Source organism: Oreochromis niloticus, linkage group LG18 (genome assembly GCF_001858045.2).
Source record: "Oreochromis niloticus isolate F11D_XX linkage group LG18, O_niloticus_UMD_NMBU, whole genome shotgun sequence".
NCBI classification, from domain to species: domain Eukaryota; kingdom Metazoa; phylum Chordata; class Actinopteri; order Cichliformes; family Cichlidae; genus Oreochromis; species Oreochromis niloticus.
In genome coordinates, this window is record NC_031982.2 from 23,755,319 (window position 1) to 23,780,458 (window position 25,140).

Below are 25,140 nucleotides of genomic sequence, written 5' to 3' on the forward strand. Positions count from 1 at the left end.
TGCCTGTCAAACAGGTAACCCTGTTGGAGGAATGTCACCTGCCTCAGTCTCAGAAGTCTAGACAGCTGCACATGCTTGTAGATTTATCAGCACAACACAGGAGGACTTGATTTGCTATTTGTTCTCATTTTTGGGGAATGCCTTTTAATTATTTTTTATAACTATAGACATATATATATATATATATATATATATATATATAAATATTGTGACTTGAAGACCTTTCCATAGGATGGCCACGTCAAATGGCAAAGGTGAAAAAGTGTCCAAATTTGAGATGCTGAAACTTTTGGAGAAATGCAGGAAAGAAAGGGACGATGCCATGCACAAAGAAAGCGTTCTCAGAGAGAAGCTCAGGCAGTATGAGTCAAGGATGCGTTCAACAGAGGCTATGAAACAGAAACTGAAGACTTTGACTCTGGACAACAGGGAGCTGAGGAAACAGGTGAAGGCTCTTCGTACTGAAATTGGACTTGAGTGCAGCCCTAAGTTCAATGGAAAGACCACCAAGGACATAATCAATGACTTGCATGAAAAAGAACGTGAGTGCAACTCCCTGGTGGAAAAGGCTGGAAAACTGAGTCTGACCATTGATGGCTTGACCTCAGAGTTGGCAAATACAGTCACCTCTAAAACACTTTTAGAGGATCAAGTGCAGTCATTACAGCAAAATCTCAAGGATATGACAAATAACCAGCGTCGTCTGCTTAAGCTGTGGGAAGACAAGAAGTCCCAGAGGGAACAGCTTGCCCTGCCTGCAATAATACAGAAACCTGGACTGAAGCCACCCGCCCATAAAGCAGTTCAAACTGACATGTCCATCAGTTCCACCCAAAAGCTTCCAGCCAATGCTTTTGAGATAAAGCCATTTTCACGGGACAGTGACAAAAATACTGTTTTGGATAAACACAGCTTCCCATCTTACGGAAACGGCTATAGTCACGGAAAGAAAGCTTTCGTGCATGATGAAGCTAAGGGAATACAGAACTGACTTCACTGACAGCTACTCTCTGCACTTGAGATGACAACTAATTACTGGACTAATGTTACATAATGACTGAGAGTAAAATGAGACACAATTTTAAAGCTGATTTATGTTCCGTCTTGTGTAATTCCATCTTGTGACAATGTTGTTTTAATAGCATTTGCATAATTTAAACGTAACCTGACTTTTAGGATCGGTGAAAGTCGACCTTTCAGGAAAACATTTGTAAGCTGAGCTTGATGTAATGATAAAATTTAACGTAGTGTACGTTTGCCAGTCAGTGAGAATTTATATGTACAATCTTTAGTTCAAGACGCAACGTTAAATCTATATAATGAATGAATATGAGACGCTGGCAGCAGGCAGGAATATGGACAGCTTTCAATCGGGGTCCTTCAGAGGTCCTTTGAATGCATGTGGCGCGATATGGGAAACTGAGGCGTAAATAGTTTTGACAGCCGTTTTCTTCTCAAAGAGAGGCTTAAAATTTATATAAACAACATGTTTTCTGCAGAGCAGGGTTGCTGGTTTATCCGCAAGGTGAGTGTTTTTCTTCTGACACCAGATGGCTATTTAGAAAGTGATTTTTCGTGTCTGCTAGCTTGCTAAACTTAGGTCTGTTTATGCTAGCTTCTTTGAATGCAGCTAATGAACGTCTTCAGATTTATTTATTTAAAATTATCTTTAAAAGTGTTTACGGAAAGTTGAGAAACCGAGGTGCGAATGGAGACTATTCAAATAAAAGAAACGCGAGCAAAGTAAAAGGGGAAAAAAAAGTGTCTTTACAAATATGAAGTTAAACCGATATGTAAATTTCACACGTTAAACCCGACAGTTAAGTAGCAACTTGAGAATTGCGTGTTTTCTGGTAGCAAAAACACTTAGTAAAATCAACTTAGTGATTATTTGTATTATTTGACTGAAATATGAAAATATTTGATTCACGCATGTTGTAAACATTAAACATCTCCGGGCTCAATCTGAAAGTATATAGGCCTCCGTAGTTTCTACCAAACAATGACAGAAAAAGAGAATTGTCCCCTTTTCACTTATTTTAAATTTATGTTACATTGAATGAGGTGAATATGTCGTGCCAAAAATTGACTAATGAGGTTTCTCTTTCTGTTTTTTTTCTTTTAAATTTATTTATTTATTGTAATGTCTGATAACTTTGTTTTTATTGGCAAATAGGCTGTACTCAATAGGATTTATGAAGTGGTTATATATAAGATAGAGAAATGACCTGTTTTGCATGTATCCTAATGACTCTGACTTATTGTACTTACAATGTGTTCTAGATTATAATCAATCCAGGTTTTTTGGCCACCTAAATATATTTATAGAGCTGTTATGTTACGTTTGTTGCATTTATCTGCCCCCCTCTTGGCCAGATCTGCCTTGAAAAGGAAAAGTTTTATGTCAATTATTTTATTTTTTTTAGCTGGGGAAAATAAAGGATATATAAAGTGGCTTTGCCTAAAAAAATGATTGCAGCTTCTGTCTTGTGGTAGGAATATTGTTTCCTATTCAAACTGATTTGATGTCTTTCATGCAAGAGATGTCTGACAGATTATTGAACAATAAGTCATTTACTACAGTTTAAATATGAGTAACCTTTTTTTTGGCAGTTACCAGCAATCACTTTTACCCCTAATGTAACATTCATTCAAGTTCATACCTACCTTTTCCTATAGAAGCCTAAAGGAAAAAAAACAAACAAACAAAAACAAACCAGCTACATATATTCAACAAAACCAGAAGCCACTTCATTGCATTATTAGCAAGACAAAAACAAAATTTTGAACATAACACCTTTAACAAGGCATTAACAGTTCCACATGGGTATCACTCTTTGAGAAAATTGAATTGCAATGCAATATTGCATCTTGGTTTCAGAATTTTACACCCCAGATGATATTGTTTTAAAATTACATGCTCTCTGGAGACTTCCTTTACAACCCTATTAGCACAGAACACGTTCTGTACATGAATGTGACATTTAAGTAAGACAATAAAAAAAAAAAAAGACCTTTTCACGTGGATTCAAATTTCTTTTTTATAGCATTGAATCAAGTGGGTATTCTTTCCCAATACTTGGTGATCTATAATGTCTATAATGTAATAATGACTGCTCTGTTCAGGTAATTTGTTGGAGAGCTGCAGCCAGTATTGCTTGGGCTGTACTGTTGTTGCCACCCAGCACAGCGATTTTTGTGATCCTCAGCAAGTTCAGTGTTCTCCACCCCATCCAGACCATATCAGGTGAGTCACCACACTGCATTTTAAGATTACTCAGAGCTGTGTATGAAGCTTACCTTACACTTTTTCTTTTAACTTCCAGAATGCTTCTCCATGCTAACAAGTGCAACTGCCATCTTCTCTTTCATCCTGCTGTGTGGAGTGATCATCATGGTTGGTTTCTTGAACTTTGAGTATTACACAGGTGAGTCACAGAGCACTGCAAAACTTCGCTAAAGATATTCTTTACTTCTTACATGTTACGTGGATAGATCATATGTAATTTTCCATTAGTGAAGCTGGAATTAATGTCACCAGTTCAGTGTTATGGTAGAGCTTATAATAAATAAAATGCTATCATTAGTTTAACAGGATTAAATAACTTGATTGTGGAATAATGTGGTCTGTTAAGTAGGGAATAGTTTGTTGAATGACACCACATCATGAAAAACACAAATTCCTTCTCCCTTGGATAAACAGATGAGTGTCATGTTTTTTAAATATTATATAATAAAACAAAAAGAAAGTAAAATGAGTTAAGTTTTACTTTCTTTTCAGGACAACTAAAATACCTGATTGTTTAGTACCGGTTCAACACATCCATGGTGCCAGCGATTACTTTAATCAGCTTTACTCAGGTTTTAAATGATAAGATAATATAATGGGTACTCCACTGAAAATTGTTCTGTTATGTAACTTCTTTGTTGTTACTGTTTTTTCTTTCAGTCATTCCAACTATTGCATGCTCGAAAATCGCACTCTTTGGTCAGCTTCTCCACCCTCGACAGCTTGTCAACTCCCTGGTCCACTGCATCATGGGAATGATCGTGGCTTGGTGTTCTGCCGTTACCATCGGTTTTAGATACGAAACTCTTGGCCACCCGTGTGCACAGACCGATGGGTAAGTGACTACCACACTAAGCTTTGGTGGTGAGCTTTAAACGTTTCTTCCACAGTTTAACTGCCTTCATTTATTTGCAACCCTGACAGTTATCATCAGATGTGTCTGAATGAATATCATCTCATCCTTCTGCTGGGTGGAGCTTTTGTTGGATTCTCTCACAGTCTGCTGGGTGTGATCCACAACATGAACTATGTCTCCTTCCATACTGTTCAGGTAAACGGTGGACTTTAAAATGTTCTTTGTTCATCTGTGATTCTGCCTCACATGTGACAGTGAATCAAAATTAGGATCCTGACTGCGAATAGCTCCAACATATTTTTCTGAGACAAAACAAGTAACTCAACCTTACCAAAAAAAAGCAGCTGTCTAGTGTGAGTTAATAGTTGTTGTTCATGTTCACATATTATTTCCCCAGCAATACAAATACCTTCGCTTCAAGGGATGTCTTCCTTTGGTGGTTAAGTGCAGTGCCACTCAGGCACTTTACTCTGTCAGGAACTTCATCGTTGTTTATTACTTTTTGGGTAAGTAACTTCTTTATATTATATATAATATAATATACATATAGTCTGGCTTTTGGCTTTATCTGCACAACATACTGGAAGTGTTCATTATTTAAATTTAATATCAACAGGGTACATTCCAAGAACATGGATCTGTAAAACACTGAATCTTCACTTGGGCAGGTTAGTAGTAGATCATATATCATTTATTGAAAATACTTAGCAATGCTTTTTGCCTGATCAGTAGCTGGCCTCGTGGAAAACACTGCTTAAGCATAGTTATGTGTGATCTACCCTTCCAGCTCTGCCCACCCTCTTGACAGCATAGCTGGATTGCTGGACCTCTCCCTCCTCTACCACCTCTGGATCAGTGCCACCTTTCTCCTCTTCACTTGGTACATCACACTGCTGCTCTTTAGGATTTTTCTCACTGAGGTATGTATCAGTTAAAGGCAAAATTTAGATCTCTAAATATTTTAAAACCAATTGTGCTGTTCAGTATATTAACTATCATTAACAACTCATTGAGGGAAGGTTGTTTCTTCCTATTTTAATACTGTGATAATTACATTTCCTAAATAAAAAAAAAAAATCCTCTACAAATTCTAAAAAATTCCTCTAGGAACTATTGACCTATTTCAAAATTGCCATTTATTTACAAACTGTTTTTTTTTGTTGTTTTTTGTTTTTGTTTTGTTTTTTTAAATTTAATTTAACTTGTCAATTTAGGTGCCTATTGTGAAAAACCCTTTAATTCTAGTTTTCAAAAGCAGCACCCCAGTGAGAGTGTTTGTTCTGTGGTCATGTTTGTTCATTGTTATGTACGCATGTTGCTTGACCTCAGTGCAGACTTCTGGGCTTTGATTTGCTTTTAAAATCTATCCACAGTCCTGTGTCCTTTATTGAAGGGATCTCTCTAAACTCTGAGCTATAGCTCACTATTCAGCTGAACTGGAAAAAATTGTTTATTCATTTGTGTTATCACACTACATCACATTACTGTACTGTTTCCTGGCTTAGATAAATCATCACTTTCACGTCTCCGGGCGATGCAGGTAGTCTTCTAACACGTTCTAGTAAACTAGCTAACATTATTCCCTATTTTATATTCCTTACAGTGGCTTTTACTTGATTGTAGCATTTGTTTTAAAATTCTCATACTCTTACACAGAGCAGTACGTTGACTGGCTCTAGACTAAATTTCAAGACACTAATGCTCACTGTCTACGTTCACAGACTCAGAACTTGTTAGTCATTGTAGACTCGGATCATATGGATAAAGCCTTTCAGTCTGTGACCCCAAGGCTAGGGAATAGTCTCCCACTACAGTTACTTAAAGCAGACTCCTTTAAAAACTTTTGAAAATTGTTGCTTTCTGTAATTTTATTATCACCTTTTGTCTGCCTTCTAACGTGGGTTTGTATTGCTTAGAACTGTTTTAATTTTCTATTGTATTTTATTGTGACTATTCCTAGTTTTATTTTGGTGTACTTTGCTTTGTGACTTCAAATCTGTGAAAAATGCTTTATAATTAAACTTTATTTTATTTAGTGGTTTAAAATGAAATTGTCGGTCAGGGGATCGATCGATTTCCCAGCTACTCCTGTCTTTCGCCAGGACAATGAAGCGTGTGTGTGTTTGTGTCTCTTTTACTCACTTACTATTAATTTCGTGAAATGCCCCATCATTCTTTGTTCTGTCATGTTATACATCCTTCTTTCATACAGAGGTTCTGCTGACCATTTCCATAATCCATAATCAAGACTACGCAACTTCTGTTTATATTTTTAATAACTTGTAAACACTAGGGGGCAGCAGTGTCAATCGAATGGGTTTCTAAGGACTGAAAAGCATCTTGGCTACAGTTTCTAATGAAACATAATAAATAAATAATAAAATGAAATTAAATATAATACATTTCTTCTGTAGGGGTACAGTTTTCCTGTGCAGTCATCTTTTACTGAAGATGCAGACCATTGTCTTCCTAAAGTACTGACTGAAAAGCAGCCAATGATATTAAAGGTAGGTACAAAACACATTTATATTCTTGCAAGCATATCCATTTTAGGTTAAACCCCACTGATCACCAAATTTTGGTGCTCTCTTTTCCCAAATTTCAGTTCCTAGCTTTGCAGGACTTGGCTCTGTTGTCTCAACATTCTCCATTACGACGCTGTGAAGTCTTCAGTCTGAGTCAACCAGGTCTGATCATAGTTTCTTTGCACAACAGAAGTTTTTATTATTTCTATAGCTGTATAGCCCATTCTTCTGATTGTGACATCAGGCATATAATATGTAGATTTTGGTAGTCAAATGTCAAGTGCCTTCTGACCTCACATCCAACAGATAGGTTAAATCAATCACAAACATCAAACATGCAAGGCATGAGCCATGGTTCTTTTGTAAGAATAAATCTTGACACATGTCAGATATTCAGATTGTGCTTTTATGTAGCTCAGAATGTATTCCTTATTAATTTATTTATTCCCAGGTGGACATCCTCATAACTGGAATGCTATCAGTAAAGAGTGCCTCTCTCTGCTGGCTGATCTGACTCAGAGACTTGTAGCCTATCATGACACTGTAGCAACCAATGGCAGGGCCAAATCACTGTCGAGTGGAAGTGAAAGGAAGACCTCTTCTGAAACATCAGGTACACTAATATCACAGAAGTGGCTGTCCATGTCGGCCAACTGTATAACAGTAGTAACATAGTTTGAGTGTGTTTATGGCATGTATGTATATTTTAATTGTTTTGTAACCCTAACCTCAGGTACAGAAGACTTCATGAGTCCAAGGCCTACCGCTCTCATGAAAACTCCAGCTTCAGTCTTCACTCGGTCCATTGCTGGAGGCCAGCAGAGCCCTCTAACAGCCCCATTCACCCCTGATCTGGACAGCCCTTTTATGTCTCCTGCACTGCGGCGTCTTGCTGCTCCTGTGGAGCAAGGCTCACCTTGGTACGGCACAGTGCAGAGCCCCCACATCATGAGGCGAGTGCCCAAACTCTGGTCCACATCCACAGGTGAGTAGGGAATAATGGGAGCCGTCAGGTCATTCAGATCGTACAACTGCAATAAAATACAATGTTAGACAAAAGAGAGAATGTGTTGACTGGTACAGTTCCTTTTCTTTCTTTCTTTTTTTCTTTTTTTTCCCAATGATGGCATTTTTGGGGGCAGTGAAGTGATACTTTTTTGCTTTGGTTGGTCTGATAAGTTTATCCATTTTGGGGTACATTATAAGCTATAAGCTTCTGTTCATACAGATTCCCAGGTTAATGGCAGTTCCCCACCATCACCAGCTTCAGTTCCCAGTGACAAGCAGGAACCCTCCAAACCAAGTTTTCTGGCTCAGTTCCTCCAGAACAGAAGAGAACAGGTACTAAAACCTTGTCTCAAAGCCAAATGATAATGTGTTTTTGGTCCTGCACTGTACTTCTGACGTAAGGCTTTTCACACTTATTAATTCAGGAATAATATAATAGGAGTCAAGTGCTGTGGTCTATTTCATCTAGCTTTTTCTAGCTTTCCAAAAACCTACAGTCAGGGGTGGACAGATGTGAAAACTGACAGGGATGTCACAAATTCAGATGTAAGGTTCTGGGAAATGCATCAAATCGGGAGCCTGTTTATGGCTATTGTTAGAAGTGTGCTTTTACTTTAAGTCAGGGTCTCGACCCAGGGTTAAGTGTGAAAAGCTAGTATTTGTGTTAGTCTCTCTCTCTTTTTTTTTTCTTTTTTTCTTTTTCTTTTTTTAACTTTATCATCAAAACACTTCTACATTTAATTGTCTCATTTAGGTTAAAAATTTCTTGGCAAAGCGGGTGCTGATAGTGTATTTGTTTAACAAGGTAAGAACGTGTGGCATGTGCATGCTGTCTCCCTTAAGCTTCTCCACACTGGGGGGCTCTGGCATGCTCTTATCTGGCTTGGTAGATTTTTGTCTTTTTTTTTTTGTCTTCTTTTTTTTTTTAATCAAATCTAGCGTTCTCATGTAGTAGCCATCACTAATTTATCTCCTGGTTCTGGACCTAACGGTGGAGGCATTACTAATGCATCTCTTTTCTGTCCGTCTTGCTCATACAGTGAGCATACTAATTACCTTTAGAGCTTGAATTAAGGGGTCATGTGACAATCAGTCGTAGCGCTTGGAGTATATGCTTAGAGATTTCCTTTTTCTGATCACACAGTGAGATCATCAGAGAAAAATCTCACTACTTGCATTTCCCTGCTTCCTCTGTGTAGAAACTAATGTGGTTAGTCTACTTTCTGAGGTTTATGTATATTTCTTTTAACCACACCTGCATGCTGTAGTGCTGTAGTGTAGTCACACTAAGTGTGCCCCACTAACAACTTCCTAATTTAGCATTCTGAGTCTGCTTCTGTTAATTTAAAGAAAAAAAATCCTGCTAGCTAACATTGTGTTTTGCAGCTCCCAGAAGCCTCGAGTCAGGCTCTCTTTGCTGACAGTCAGGCCCACATCTGGGCTTTGGAAGGTAGGAAGAAACTATGAATACTTAGATTTGATTTTCAATTCAGTTTCCATCCCGCACATTCATTTATTTTCTTTCATTTCCCTCCATCACAGGGCTGTCTTACCTTGTTCAAGCCTCATTCTCTGAAGATCAGTTTGGGGTTGTGCAGACTACATTACCCAGCATTCTCAGCTGCATGCTGGTCTTACAAGAGGTAAATTACAGTATAGTATTTTACCTATAGTGAATATACTTGCTGGAGATTTTCTTGTGCTCCCTAAAGTAGAAACAGAAGAACAGTAGAAACAACTGTCCTAACGGCTTTTCCATTAGGATAAGGAGACAATTTTTAACAGGGCCCAGTTCACTACAACGCAGGTTGATTAAGCACAATGACCATTTTAAGTAGTACATGTACAGGACAGTTGTCCTTCTCGTCTGCAGGCTGTCGATCGACACTTCAAGCTGCCTCATGCCTCCAGTAAGCCTGTCAGGTCGACCAGCAGCATGGGAGACTCGACATACAAAACGCTGCGCTTTGCTCTCAGGGCCACACTAAAGACTGCCATCTACAGGATAACAACCACATTTGGTGATCACTTAAAGTAAGGCTGCTTACGATTTAAAATCAGAGTAGTATTTTGTGTGTTTAAAACTGTATGCTGAATATTATAGCGCTTGGTGTTTTTTCTTTGATCTTCAGTGCTGTTCAGCTGTCTGCAGAGCATCGGAAAAGATTGCAGCAGTTTCTGGAGTACAAGGAGTAATGCATTCGACGCTGGCCGTGCCTTGAGATTCTTATCGGTGTCATTTTTGTGCATGAAGATGTCAACAAGTGAAAGGCCATGATAGTGCCTTTTTTAATATTTATGTCTGCACTATACCGTGGGATTATATTTGATGGTTGAGATCGCATCTCTCACATGCAGGAAGGAGCAGGAAGCCAAAGTGACAGACTGAAACGGGTTGAAGGACTGTTATCTCTTGTGTTTAGGAGATATTAATCTACCCTACAGTATAAGAGGCTCAAAAAAAATTGTTTCCTCATAAGGAAACGTGAGAAATTCATATATGACGTTTGTTAATTGGGACGAGTTACAAAGGGCTCTCTGTGCTGCATCATCATCTTTGGATTTCATATTTCAGCTGCTGTCCTCTTGAGATATATTTTGGTGTTGAAAAGAGATGGCATGAGTGCTAACTAAGGAGCTGTCTTTGTTTTGTAATGAGCTTTTTTGTGATTCACAGGTGTCTGAAATGTATTCTGAACATGCATTTTCATAGATCTGGTTTTGAGTCTAACCACCTGCCTAAAAACTGATCATCTGTCTGCATCAGCTCAGCAAAATACATTTTCAGATTAGACACCAGCATTTGTACATGTTACCTGTTTGTATGATTTTGTTTTTTGTTTGTTTTCATGATAAATGAGGTTATGTCAGAGGAACAGGTTTGGTGCAGCAGGTTTTAAGCCTGGATAAATGTTGTCACTCTCAGAATACAAGTTTCTGCTCAAAAAACTGTTTGAATAAAAACACGTGAAGATCATTTCTCTGGTTTGGAGAAATGTGTGCTTGCCACAGGCGTAAGACGGAGGAGGCAATTGAAAGGAAAGACCATGCCAAAGTTGTCAAATATATGATGAACAAAAAGCGTAGGAGTGGAGACGTCAATCAATGCTTTCTGCTCAGGGCTACTTACCTGAACCCTCACACTTGCACGCCAGAATCCCAAATTATACATTAGACAGCAGAGGGCTTTGATTGTTGTGCAAACTGGCTACATATGGAAGGAAAATGCATTTCCATTAATATAACTGTAGGAATTGTGAGTTCTCATTGTAGGAGAAACATATAAATAATAACTGAGCTCTATTAGAATACATTTAACTGCTGCTGTGACTGCAGCAGCTAAATGAAGTTCAGTAATTTCTAAATGTTATAACAGATTACAATTACAGATGGAAATCAGCAGTCTCACAAGCAACTGTATATACACTCACCTACCACTATATTAGGTATAGCTTGCTAGTACTGGGATGAATCCCCTTTTGCCTTCAAAACTGCCTCAGTTTTACATGGCATAGATTCCTTAGTTGCTGCAAATCTGCTTCACTACATCCCAAAGGTGCTCTACTGGACTGAAATTTGGTGACTGGCGAGCATTTGAGTAGTCAACTTACTTTAATGTTCATGAAACTGATTTGAACTTTGCTTTCACCAGAATAATTTCTCATCAGAGGATGGTGTTTAAATGATGTTCAGTTCATAGCAAGTGGCCCAAAGTTTGCCAAGAAAATAAAACCCAAACCATCACCTGAATCTGAACCACTGATATGTGGTAGGATGTTTCCTTGCTTTCATTTTGTTTGGCACAAACAAAAGGGAGTGAGGGAGTGGCTGAGGACAATTACTGGGGGAACTGCTGCTCATTGTAAATCTTTAGGATGGCTGTGTATTTATCTCAGTAGATCAGCAGTTTCTGAAATACTCAGACCAGCCTGCCTGCCACCAAACAAGCTGAATGAGTTAATCTGACAGTATAGCCTGTACATAATCACTGGATTAATGAGGTATTCAATATTTTGTCCAAGGATGACTGACCTTAATAGATCACGTGTTCTATATGTACAGATAAGGACACAATTTTTAACCCCTCTATGAAAATACAAAGTTTTTGTCAAAATTTTCCCAATTGCTTTTTTAAACAGAGCAAGGGATTTTTAACATAGCATTTCTAAGTGTCTTAGTTTTCTTTGAAAGGGGCGCCACAATGGGGGGCCATGGGAGGCACTGACCACCCCCCAAAATTTGCTCGCCTCCCCCAGTGGCCCTCCTTGGCAACACTGTCCTATGTTGGTAATAATTTTAATAAACCTGAGTACAAGAGAGAGGAAGACACGCTACAATCAATCAATGAAAACAGGTTTTTATGGATTACAAAATCATATTTGGTTTTCATATGTACCCATTTTCAACTTCAATAACAGGAAATTAAGTAGGCATAGAATTATTTTCTCTCTTTTTTTGCTATATTTTTTAAGTATATTCGATAACAGCATAAGAAAACTGGAAATTCTGTTTTTGTTGTGCTACCCCAGTATTTTTAGTGGCCCCTATATGGCCACCCCTATGAAAAAGTTCTGGAGCTGGGAATCTCATCAATGTGGAAAAAACCGTGAAGAAAAGAGGATATGTTAAGATTCTGAAAGATCTTGAAGCAAATATGGTCTAGGTCCTCACTTTGTCTTCCTACAACAACCTGAAACGTGTGCAAAGTGAAGTAATCTAACCATACAAAATACAACTAGTATGTTTGGAAAAGTTGTGTTTAAAAAAAAAAAATTCTGTTTATCATAACTTTTTCAAAGGCAGGCTTATAATTCTGTCCTCACCTGTGCATCTTACTTTTTGCCAACTGTTAAAGAAAAAATTACAGTTTTTCATATTTTAGCAACATTTATTGCAATTTAAAAATCAATCTCTTAATAAACAGCACGATATTCATGACTGTACTACAATCATGTTTTATGTCCTTCTAAAATCTATGCAGCCATGGACCAATTTGCCTGAATATGAGAGTCAACGTGATGATATTTTAGATTGTTGTAGTTTGTCTGTGTTATTTTCATATTTGACCCAGCATCAATGAAGTGGATGAGTACATCATTAGAAATTAGTAAACCTTAGCAATGAACATTTAAATGAGACCGTTTAAAAAGAGCAATAGTGGTTGAAACGTTCAAAACCTAAACAGACAGAGGTCTCTGTGTCCCCCACTGTTTTTAATCACCCTCCTTTACAACCACCAGTTTGCTACCACAAAGATAGAAGGAGACACAAAAGAAAGGTCTCTGCAAATCCAATGACAACATTTTAAACACAAACAATAGGACAAGCAAGTGTTTTAACAAATGCAAAAGAATGAGACCATAAAATGACAACATCAAGAGCACTGTTTTTGTTTATTGCACGAATCGTACATATTTCCAACTGAACTGGTAGAACGCAATATTAGGCAGTGGTGGGAAAAAAACTGTTCATCAAAAGCTGTAATATGTATACAAGATACCCAAAATAGCCAGTGGGAACATCTGGATAGAACTGTCTCAAATCATGGATTAAGATCTAGAAAGGAAACACTGCTTTTTGTTTCTCTGGGAAGAAAAAAAAGAAGATGTCAATACTTGAAATGATAGCAGTTCTGTTTATAACAGAGATGTCATGAGAGGAAGAAAAAAACAAACAGAAAATGGTCATGTCAAGACATGTTTTTCTCTGGATTTTAAAAGTATTTTGTCCTCATATAGAATATAAACCTCTGGATCATTACCAATCAAATGTTCTGACATTTTTTTCTGAAGTCGAACAGCATTTGCTAAAGTCTTTTTTTTTTTTTTTTACAGTTTTAATATATATTTATATATGTACATATAAATTCAACTAACTACAGTTCTCATAGAAAATGAGAAAAGCTGGACTTTTATCGCTCTCACACAACAAATGACTGGCAAGCATATTGACTCTGCTCCTCCCCCCATTCTCATCTTTGAGCCGCTGTCAACGCAGCACAGAGACAGGAGTGATGTGCTGGCTGCTAACACCCGACCTGGCTCAGGTGGAATTCATTTTTAAACTTTTTCTTTTGTTGTTGTTCTTGCCGTAAGCTAGATGATACATTGGTCAGGCTTGTTAAATATACTAAATGTGAAGCTAACACCATCAGGTACTTAGCATAGTTTTATACAAAGGGGATGCAACCCAGGGATGTGGCTAGGCTGGGTCTGTCCAGAGATAACCAAATCAACTAATAAGCACTAAGTTATAACATTGTATGTCAGTTCTTTAAGCCAAATCTCAAAGCCTAGAAAACTTCCTTTCTGGTTACTCTCCACCATCCTCAGTAACAATTAAGATTTTCATATGGCTTAAACAAAGAACATAAAATGTGATAAGTGGAGAGATTTAAATGTGCTGCTATGTGGACTGAACCAGACTAGCCATTTCTCCCTTGTTCAAGATTCATGGCAAGAAAATGAAAGTTAATGTCCAAATTTCTTTAAGGAACCACATAAACATCTGCAGCCCTTTATCACTCCCATCTCTATTGGCTCTTAGGCAGTGTTTCAACTGCAATTAATCCAGGTCGGTTCTGGCTCTTTAAAATGACAAATTCCCCAACAGAGCCCCAAATCAGTCCTTAATTCCTACACATATGCTGAACACCTTCTACCTCTCAATTTCTGTGATCACTGAGAGGTGAACTAAATAGAGACTGAGGGAGGAAGAGGAAGAAAGAGGTGAGGAAAGGCTGGTCAAAACAAGGGAAACCACCTCTCCTCAAGTCACGAAACACTTAAGTGCAAAACACCCCCTTGTCTCAGAAAAAAAACAAAACAAACATAAAAAAACAAAACAAAACTGGATTTTCCTATCACACACTCAGTGCACATTTTGTCTGTGTGCCATATACACACAGTACATCATTCTGGGCCTAGACAGAGCATTTAATTGATGTATGGACAGCCAAGGACCTCCAAGTGGTTCATAGGGGTGTAAAAGCAGTTACTAACCTCACCTCTTTGAAAAATTCTCAAAAAAACAAAACTAGAAAGGGATTCTGGAAGTGTGTCTGTAGTTGCCATATGCACACTCGTAACTGCTGAGAAACCAGGCGCTAAGCATCTCTGTCACTATCACTCTGCTTCAACAGTATGTTTAAGTAAATGTGTGTTTATCTGTGTTTGTGTGTTAAAAAAGTCTGTGGCTTGTCAGTGTTTGAATGTGCCAGTGTGTCAATAGTGCTTGCCTATGTGCATCAATTCAAGGGCAATAAAGTGTGTTTATGTATGTGTGTGTGTGTTTATGTATGTGTGTGTGTGTGTCTCATGATGACATGCACTGGACGTGATCTGGACCTCCGTCCTCTTCATCTGAGGAATCTGGAGAACTCCAAGAATCATCTGTGTCTGCATCTGCACCCTCACGACGGGCCTGGATTTGAGCCAGAGAAGAACAGAGAAAAGTGACAATGAGCAAGTTAAATGAGTCACATGCAAACATCCCATCTGTTCTTTTCAGAAAACTGAAACAATTTCAACATATTGGATTGTTACTTTTTCAGATTTTCTTCCAACATAAATGATTTTTGCAGAGACATTACATAGATTAACTGTATTACAAAATCGTTTCCCTAAAGACATTTTTCATAACTTTTTTCAAAAATGTTAGCTCTTCCCTGTCAACCCCCCCCCCCCAAAAAAAAAGAAAGTAATTTTGGACTTGTTGAGATCTCACCCTTGCAGGTCTTCTGTTTCTCATGTGTCTCATCAGGAACCACAACAGCTGGGTGTCATACTGATCGCCGTGGCGCACACTGTCCTCGTCACGCTCCCGTTTGTTTTTCTTCATTACCTTCTCAAACAAAACAAAACGAGTGTGAATGTGGAGGACAGAGAGCGTGTAGTATTAGCTAACATGTCCATGTCCTTGATGCAAAGAAAGTATATGGTATAAGGTAAGATTTAAGACAATTATAATACCACTGAAATTAATTTAAGACCAAGAGTAGCTGTTTTGTTACTGGTTGTTTAGCTAACATTCATCTACCAGTTACAGTAGGTTAAATCCTTCATAACCATTTGTGAACCAAGTAAATGTCATTTGCTGATCTCTTTCTAAAGAATTGGTATAACGCCTCTTCCAGACCAAACAAAAACAAATAAAGAAGGAAAACCCAGCGCCCAACAATGCAGTCAGATTTCCCTGAAGGAAGGTTTAAAGGTACTGTATGATGAAAATGTTCAATTATCACAGTGACTAATAAATAAATAAATAAATAAAACAGTTATAACATATCTGTTTCATTCTGGGTGTTAAGCTTCCATGTTTCAACTTTGGTCCTCTAATGTTAAACAATGAGGACTTTTTACCCAACAATGCCTTTGAACAAAGTGGAGTTACACAACACACAAGCAGTCGGCTTCTCGCATAAATAGCAACTGTACAGATGAAATTAGGTCTGTACACATTAGATTTTGCAGTCAAACAGGCAAATGTGTTGGGGCACATTTACTTCCGTTTTCACTTTCAGTAGTTTAGATAAAAAATATAAAATCTTAAACTGGATTCATTAAAAATCTGTGTGAGTATCTGCAATATCACAATTACATCATTGTAAAGCATTGATTTGTCTGTGATTAAAATGCCAAAAAAATGATTGAAGAATTCACACAATAAAACAGGACACAATACCTCTTTGAGACCCTTGAGTCCTGTGGGGGTTTCAGCTGTGGGGGCCCACAGTTTGATGTCATGATCCAGCCCACTGGTAGCCATACCTGGCAGATGTGGGTGTGGCTCCAAACAGTTCACCTGTGGTTTTCAAAGGTCCAACGTACAGCAGACAACACATTGATGTTCTAAGTTATATATAAAAATGAAAACTTAAAAGTATAAATACATAAGTCTGATGCTGCCAATTGCTACTAAAAACAAGTTATTGGAGTGAACCCTTCATCATCTAATAGGGGTCTTACAAAGTTGTCTCATTCAAAAAATAATCTGTTGTACTTTCCCACTCTGACTCACCACTCCTCCTCTGTCTCCCTCCATAAACTGGACAATGCGAGCAGAGTACTTGTCCCATAGGTAGATGTGCCCACAGTCGCTGCCACTGACCACAAACTCACTGCATGGCCCATAGAAATTCACCCCCTTCACTGTGAGCAAGAGGTAATGAAAAGAGGGGATGGTATTATATCAATGCCAGAAACTCAAAATGACCTGCTGACAGCTTTATTTTGTAGAGTTGTCTATACCTTATACAGCTTATTTAAAATAGAATTAAAAAAGTAGTACCTGTGGCATTATTGCGGTGTCCCTTATATCTCCTGAGATAGTCTGCCCCATCACTGTGGTCGGAGTCAAACAAGTAGATGTCTTCATCATTGTAACTAGCCAGGAGCTCTGGACAGACAGAAAATGTCAAACAGCCATTTGCTTAATTTCCTTTAATGCAATAAAGGCAGAAGCTAGTCATGACTTTCATAACTTTTGACTACACACAAATCATTTATATATGCCAAGCCAAAAGTTGATAGATTGGTGTAATTGGCACTTTATCTGACCTTATTGGTGTTCTACAAAAGATACGCATTTCAGAAGAAGAAAAATCCTAGAATTTTAGTCAGTGAACTAACTCCTAGTTCTATTTCAATGTCACTGAGATTGCAAAGTGGTTGCATCACATCACACAAGAAGGGAAGAGGTTTGAACTTTAAAAAAAAAGAAAAGAAAAAAAAGACTAGATCGAGGAAACATCAAGGGTCTGGGTCCTTATTTTTAAGAAATACTTCTAAAAATGTTCATAATAGAATAAGAAAAGAATGAGAAAAGTTATTTTACCTGTGCCATCGTGACTGTACACAAGGCAGGTTATGTTGGTTTTAGACTCACTGGATACCAGATGTGAGGGACAAAACTTTTTCAGGACACCATTGTTATCATTTTCATTAATCTTCCTCTGGTCATAGATCCTAAAGAAAGTGAAAACAAAATACTGTGAGAAGAGAAAAAGAATCAAAGAATAACATTTAAGTGACAAAACTGTATCATACCACAATGATAATGGATTCTTTAGAGTGGAAAAAAGCATTTTTACTATTCCCTGGTTCATACCTTACATACTGATCTCTCCCGCCAACAGCAAAGTGGTGTGTCTTTGCTGGGTTCACAAAGATGGTGTACAGCCCCACTTTTTTATCACCCTCCTTTACAACCACCAGTTTACTACCACAAAAATACAAGGAGACAAAAAAAGAACACCAGTATTACCACTGATCAACCTAAAAATGTTTTATCTGTTTATGTGTTTTGCTCACATGGTGCGCAAGACAGACAGTTTTGTCAATCCACAGCAAGTCTCACTATACACTCACTGTGACAAAACTAGCTGAATGTGAAACTTAGTAGCACTTAGCTGAGAGCCATTGCACAGAATTCAGTTATGTGAATACATAATGATAATAAAAAATCTTGACTCTTACTTGGCAGGGCGGTCTAGACGCAAGTCAATACCAAATACGACAGCATCCTCTCCAGCGGACAGAAAGGAGCAAGGTGAATCTGGCTCAAGGGCCAGCTAAAAAATACAAAACAAAAAATTGATATGATAATAATTCATCTGCCTCTAAGAGTCTTAAACAAAAATCTCCTCTCACAGACCTTGTGTGCAGCGCCTTTATGCTGTGCGACCCGTTTCGTGTTCTTGCAGCGCTGTGTGGCAGAAAGCTCAGCCACTCTGATCTGACCATCACGAGCACACATGGCCAAGGTGGAGTCCCCACTGTGAGGCAGGAACTTTGCCTAAATTAAAGCCAGGGGGAGCCCAATTATGCATTTTATAACCACAATTTAACTTGATTAAATTATGCTTATGAATTAGTCACTTCAATCTGTCTTGTAAGTTTTTGTTTTTTTAATAACAGATTATTATAAAATAATAAAAACAATAAATAAATCATCAAATAGCAATTTACTGCTTGTCTCTAACTCAGTCTTTTTTCCACATTCTACATCTTTATCACTGTTTCTGTGGTAAAATGATTATAGTTTCTTATAAGAAAAAGTCCCAGAAAGCTACTTATTTTGTCTCAACAGATGAAACAATCAAATAAGAGAATATTAAACAACTACTCAATAATTTAAACATTATCTTATGAACTCTTCAAGGAAACTGAAGTTTTTATAACATTAAAAAAAAAATCATATTTTTCCTTCTGCTGTATGGAATACTCTAACTCATTACTATTACTGACATTTATTTGGAAAAAATAACGAAAGGACTAACTAATAATGAACCTCTACTGTAGCCCTATTTTTGTGTTTTACCTGAAAGACATTGCTCTTGTGTCCACTGTCAAACTCCAGTTCAGCACGACGGATGGCCCAGTCCCAGATCACCACACGCAGGTCATCGCTGCCTGATGCCAGGCGTGTGCCCGATGGGTTGAAGTGCAATGTGTTGACACAGCCTGTATGCCTCTCTAATCGGCCTTGGAGCTCCAGCCTTTGCACGAGGCCACGAGCCCCACACACGCGCCTCACAAACTGGTGTGAGTCCCTGCCGATCTCTCTGGAGCGCAGCGAGGGTACTGCCCGCCACACAGGACCACGCATGTCACGGAGCTCTGCCCCGAGCCATGCCTCCATAGCTTCATCATCATCGTCGTCGTCATCATCATCATCGTCGTCTTTCTGTTCTTCTTCATCATCATCATCGTCGTCATCATCATCTGAACTGGAGGAGTGGTTAGTGCCGCCGCCAGGTCTGTTTCTCTTTCTAGCTGCCCTTTTCCCACCATCTTTTTCTTTGGCTTTCTCTCGCCTTCCTCCCTCGCTCTCCCTTTCACCATCCTCAGTTAAAGAGTAGAGGCCGCTGCCGTCCATGCTGTCTGTGTCTTCATCCTCTTCCCCCTCCCTGGTTGTGCCAGTCTCTCCTTCTACATCTGGCATAGATTTGTCTCCAGACGCTTCAGCTGTTTCTTTGGGAGCTATAGAAATAGAAAAGCCCAATATAAGGTTAAAGCAACACATATGTATGTAGATGGTTAGTCATATATGGCAGGAAAAATTCATTATGAAATTTTTCCACCATACTAAAACTATAAGAGTTACCATCTTGAGAGGAAGACTGTGTTTGCCCCTCTTTGTTTCCAGAGGCATCCCCCTCTTTGTGTTGCTCTTCTCCAGGCTCCTGTTCTTCAGAGCCACCTATTAAAACCAAACATTTTCTCTGATGAACTTTGACTGCTGCGGAGTATGACACCGTGCACTGCTGTCATCAGTATATAAATTGACTTGGTTTACCGTTAAGCACCGTGGATTTGCCGTCAGCCTCGGCCATTGTATTTGTGAAGTCCTGCGTCGACCCGAGGGACAACCTTTGAGTGTCGGACACAAAAACAATATTAATGGTGCACTGACAACTACTCAAAATCAGACTGGACAGTTTGTGTGCAATAAACGAGGCGACGCCACAGCTTTCATTTGATAAGCTCTTGACACTATTTGCAATAGGGTACAAGTTACCTGTTAGCCCCGTAGCTTCCAAACTAACAGTCTGGCTAATTTTACAAGCTATACACCGCTGCATGTAACGATATAAACAAACTAAGTCGTTTGTTAGCCGAATCACGGGCCTGTTTTGCTTTGTGATATTTAACTATGCATTGTCCTGTATAAAAGAAGAACTGCTTAACTGCCTGACAGTTATTACCATAAGCTAATGCTACCTAGCAAACTTGAGGCTAACAAATGTCGAAACTAAAACACAGTTTTCTAAGTTGTGCTGCACAACTAACCAGCTACTGGTCAAAATGCAAACAAGCGGCTAGCATTGCTTATACTCGCTAACTAGCACAGCTAGCGTTACCTGTAGTCGAAGGCCCGACGAGGCGTACTTCTTAGTTTAGTCTTAATCTTTATTGCAGATTTATTTGCTCCACCTCGCTACTCAGCAAATGAGCTAAGTGCCTCGACTAGGAACTCTATGACGAAAAACACACGACATGAGGAATGCGTGCATAAAGCTTTTTTGAAAAGTCAGACTATATTGCGAGCTAGCTGCGTTCACATAAGATTGCCTGCTCTGTTTATGTTTTGACGGTTCAGCTTTTTCTTTTTTTTCTAGTTACATTTCCGGTTTCGTGCTCGCATGTTTTTTTTCTACCGGAAGTTTGGTACGCAGAGATTAACCATCGGCATCAACAACGACAGTAATAATAATAATAATAATAATAATAATAATATGAACAAGACGATAAACGCAAAAACTTTTGTTCTGTAGTTGCTGAGATCACTGGGATGGGTCATATTGACTGATTACAATACAAGAAACAGTCAGAATCTTTTCTACAGCACACAAAGAGAAATTATATAAGACTGGAATGCAATACAAGCTAGTGAATGAAAACAAGTTATAGTTCATTTTAACGATTTTTTTTCCCTTGGCAACAGTAATAATAACGATAATAATAATAATACAAATAAGAACACATTAATAATACATAAAATTAGTTTATATTTATTGTAAGTGAACATTTCATTTATTGAACATCAGCAAAGCGCAGATAATTTGCAAAACACTGAAAAGAAATTGCAAATGTTTAATTATTTCATTATTTAATTATTTCATTTAAATGTTTTTCTATCAAACAAAATTTAAAAGTTATTAAGGTCAAGACCAGTTGAAAACAGCAAGAATAACACCGGAGGCTACAAGCTCATATTAATATACAACAAACCAGTAAAAAAAAGAAGACCACCCCCCCGAAAAAAACACTCATTCACCCACTTACTCAATCAGGTGGACATTGTGTAAGAAGTTGAGTCTCAACTGTACACCCCCCCAACCTATAAATTTTTCTCGATTAAACGATAACCTTGAATGACACCATGTCATGATATATGTCATTCTTTAGAGCACAAAACGAAGACTGCAATGATCCAAGTTCAGTTTGATACTAGCACAAGCTTATTCATTCATTTATACAGTTCACCGAGATGCCTTGTGAGGAGACCTCGAAGGAACGACTTTTGAGTGAATGTTGCACAGTTTATCCATATTCATTTTTCCACATAATGTAAATTAGCTTCAATCCATCATGGTAGCCTTAAATTTCCAAGTCTTCGGAGTAGGGGAACTTCAGTGCCAACATGTGGCTGATTGGGACTTTTTAATTTTGGGACTTTTTTTTTTTTATTTTCACCTATAAGACCAAGGTGTATGTGTGCACAAAGCCCGGGCTCACAAATAACACAACTGTCATAATATGATAATTATGTGGAGTAGGCTGTAATCCACAAGGATTTTGAAAAAAAGGTTGTGCGTTTCTGGCGCCCCCTGCAGGTTACTGTATACTCTGGCGTTATCACTGCATAAAAATCGCGACCCTTGATAACTGCACGCATGCTTATTGAGTTCTGACAAATTTCCTACCCACACCTTTGATGAATAATGGAAGCCGCGTCTTTTTATATTGTTGCCTATATCAGTGCACAGCAGTCTGGCCAGTATAGGGCACTGACTGCGGTCGTCTAACTTTTCAAGTGGTGTTTATGGTGACATAAGAACTAAACCTGTTTCCAGTGCCCCTTGCTCTAATTGAAACATGCGAATGATCACTGACAGTGCCTCAAATACAAAGAAACCAGCAACTCTATAAGTAAATATGAATATTTTTTTATCCGTTGCCTGCAACTTCAGTAGAGAAACTATAAAGTTTAAAAAAAGGGTGAAATCAATGTTCTTTCACAGAGATGTGGCGAACATGAGAACATTTCTGCACAGCCTCAGACATATGATTAAACAGTTGTCCATGTGTTAAAGACGCCTTACAAAGACCTAATTTTCCACAGCTTGTTTCGTTAAATTCTGCGCATGACTGTTTCACAAATAAAGGGACATATCTAAGTAAACAAACAAACAAACAAGCAAAATAAGAGACTTAGGAACGCAAAGATTACAAAATAAGGAAGAGGAAGTTCACTCAAACACAGGGGGTTTCAGAACAGCCACCCCCATCGGTGTGCAGCTTTCATAAGTTGTAGCGGCTCGTCTGTCCTCCAGAGGCGATGCTGGAGTTTGAAGAGACATGCGGATGGCTCAGGACGCAGCTTCTTCCCCATGCCGTGCACAGACTTAATAAGCGGACAAAGTTTTTAAATTTGGTATTGGCCTGCGGTTTATTCCGCTCTTCGCCAACATGGAGTATTGGAGGCAATGTGCGATGTGGCTGATCAGCTGCAACGTGCTGCCTGCGAACCACCGGGTAACTGCGGACACGGCGCAGGTGTTCGACCTGGCGCAAACCCTGCGGGACGGGGTGCTGCTGTGCCAGCTGCTCAACAACCTAAGACCCCACACTATCAACCTAAAGGAGATCAATCTCAGGCCACAAATGTCACAGGTACACCCATCATTTTATGCGCTACTTTACGAATTACTTGTAACATTGAGAAAAACTGCAAAAAATATTGTGAAACCAAATTCATGCGTTCACTAGCATGCCATAAGCTAAACCTATAGTGGAGTCCAGGAAAGTCGAGGTTAAGTTTATTTGCCCAATAACCACTGCTAGAGAAGCAAAGTAGTTCCGCTGGTGGAAGAGGACGCCTAATCAAAAATGTGTGAAAGTGGACAAAGACATGTTTGCAGCTCCGTGTTAAGAAGATCAAGCTGTAGCAATTCTAAATAGGGTTCCTAAATACATGGAAGAGAAACGGTGGACGCTTTATTAGGGCGTTTTATATCTTGTTGTTCTGCCTGCAAGGAACTACTGTAATTAGGGTACAGAAGCCTGTTCCAGTTTTCTTAAAGACTTAGGTGAGATCTTCCCTTCAAGTTATTCCATATTTTCAAAATAAAACCGCAAATTCTAAGGATTTCCAGCTTAAAGCGAGCTTTAGATGATTTCCATCTATTACACACAGTTTTATTTGTGTCCTGTCTTATTTGGCTTTGGGTCCAACAGATAAGTGTCACTAAAGCCGTGGAGTGGCCTCTGACAGATAGCTTCACCCATTTCTTTTATTCTGAAGATGATGTTTCACTTTCTGTGTCCTGTTCTAGTGTCTTGTTCTTTTTTTTTCTGGATAGGAGAGAAAGTTCTCTAGCTTGTGTGAAACCTCTCTGGCTTGTGAAACACTAAGAAATCGTCCAAATAGACTTTTCCTTGCTCATGCAGTAACCCTTCAGGAGCTGAAGGCTCTGGAGAGATCTGATAAAATCCTGCCTTTGATCCACCCATTAGTTGGGAAACTCTACATTTGTGCAGCGGCTTGCTGTTTAGTTTGATGGCATATGACATGTGTAATAAGCTAATTTTAAGCTAATTTTTATTTAAATCTCTTGCTTTCCTGACTACAAATCACTGTCTTGGCCAGGAAGAGAGTTAAATAAAATAAAACAAAGCATACCAATTTAATGTTTTAAATCAAAAGTGTGTTCCTTGGTGTAATATGTGTATTTGTAGGTGTGCCTACAAATATAATTAAAGCATGCCTAGGTTACCAATATATTTATACTTTTTCTGTGCTCCTACGTTACTGTAACAGCAGCACTTCCTGTTCAGCAGCATACTCAGGCATGTGATTAGATCTTTCTGCATCTAGTTGAAAGAGTAACGAACGATTAAAGTCAAAGATACTGTTAATCATTCACCATAAAAAGACAGTGACGTGATGCATAGACAAAAAAAATGAACATAAATACATTTTATAATTTGTTAGCTGACATCAAATAGTTAGGCACTGAAAGCAAATTATATACACTTTGGTTGAAATGAGCTGTCACCATGATATAATCATCATGATGATATGTTTTTTGTAGTGATGGATCCGCATGAGTGATTGGGCTCTGTCTCACAAACTGTACCATGTACCCATGTACATGTGCTATGCTTTGCACTGTCTGCTCCATCAGTGTCTATGTGCTTTTCTTTAATATTTTTAAAAGAGAGTTAAAGCAAACCCAGGGCATAACAGGCCAAACAATGGATAGTCATAGCCCGCAGCTGTAGGCCACTTGACGATGGTTGCAAAAGGCATGTGTGTCAGTGGGCTCCATATTTTAAATGGCTCTTTCATTGTCATCTGCTGATGGGCTATCTTCGAAAAATGAAACAAGGGCACTGGTGAACACGACTAAAGTGTACACTGATGAAAAGTCACCCAAGACCCGTGTTGTATGCTGACTTTTGGTACAAATTCAAATAACAATTCACATAGCCATTTTGACTGTCAGTCATGAACAAATATGAACAAATACGCATTGGATACGCAAATACCCACTGCCTCTCTTATTATTTGCTTCCAAAGTTATAAAAAGTAAAAGCTTTTTAAAGTAGCCTAGTTTAAGTTTAACAGGAAGTAAACTTAGCTAAACAAATCACAAACAGACCACATTTAACTGAAAATGAAAAAGGAAAAAAATAAATTTAAAAGTTGTTTAAAAAAAAAAAATCATTTCATTA

General features: G+C 38.4%; 4 protein-coding genes across 11 annotated transcripts in view; 3 read left to right on the forward strand and 1 right to left on the reverse strand.

Annotated features, from left to right (window-relative positions):
- Positions 1–232: 232 nt before the first annotated feature.
- On the forward strand, positions 233–1,191 carry LOC100692446 (uncharacterized). The gene has a single exon (XM_003448523.5). It carries the CDS (start codon positions 233–235, stop codon positions 989–991), a length of 759 nt encoding a protein of 252 aa, XP_003448571.1. The 3' UTR covers positions 992–1,191.
- A 144-nt stretch (positions 1,192–1,335) lies between these two features.
- On the forward strand, positions 1,336–14,147 carry ndc1 (NDC1 transmembrane nucleoporin). 2 transcript variants are annotated; one of them, XM_005476621.4, is made up of 18 exons: positions 1,336–1,525; positions 3,127–3,247; positions 3,327–3,428; positions 3,950–4,124; positions 4,214–4,340; positions 4,543–4,651; positions 4,762–4,813; positions 4,933–5,065; positions 6,560–6,652; positions 6,751–6,832; positions 7,122–7,283; positions 7,404–7,655; positions 7,899–8,011; positions 8,433–8,483; positions 9,065–9,128; positions 9,221–9,321; positions 9,552–9,712; positions 9,811–14,147. In XM_005476621.4, exons 1-18 carry the CDS (start codon positions 1,487–1,489, stop codon positions 9,872–9,874), a joined length of 2,001 nt encoding a protein of 666 aa, XP_005476678.1. In that variant the 5' UTR covers positions 1,336–1,486; the 3' UTR covers positions 9,875–14,147. The 2 variants fall into 2 exon arrangements, with proteins under 2 accessions (XP_005476678.1, XP_005476679.1); XM_005476622.4 differs by lacking the exon at positions 8,433–8,483.
- dcaf8 (DDB1 and CUL4 associated factor 8) lies at positions 13,493–20,795 on the reverse strand. The gene is made up of 13 exons (XM_003448522.5): positions 20,541–20,795; positions 19,976–20,049; positions 19,784–19,879; positions 18,998–19,659; positions 18,332–18,472; positions 18,154–18,248; positions 17,786–17,896; positions 17,513–17,643; positions 16,967–17,074; positions 16,697–16,827; positions 16,361–16,480; positions 15,404–15,520; positions 13,493–15,100 (listed from the first exon to the last, which is right to left on the reverse strand). Exons 2-13 carry the CDS (start codon positions 20,010–20,012, stop codon positions 14,993–14,995), a joined length of 1,857 nt encoding a protein of 618 aa, XP_003448570.1. The 5' UTR covers positions 20,013–20,049; positions 20,541–20,795; the 3' UTR covers positions 13,493–14,992.
- A 1,913-nt stretch (positions 20,796–22,708) lies between these two features.
- LOC100691909 (guanine nucleotide exchange factor VAV3) overlaps positions 22,709–25,140 on the forward strand; it is a 52,114-nt gene continuing 49,682 nt past the window's right edge. For 3 of the 7 annotated variants that reach the window (XM_025899975.1, XM_025899976.1, XM_025899978.1), the window contains exon 1: positions 22,709–23,076. In XM_025899975.1, the coding sequence (XP_025755760.1) occupies positions 22,873–23,076 (204 nt within the window). In that variant the 5' untranslated portion in view covers positions 22,709–22,872. The remainder of the gene's footprint in view (positions 23,077–25,140) is intronic. The other 4 variants (XM_005476624.4, XM_019347959.2, XM_025899977.1 and 1 more) reach the window with 2 other exon arrangements.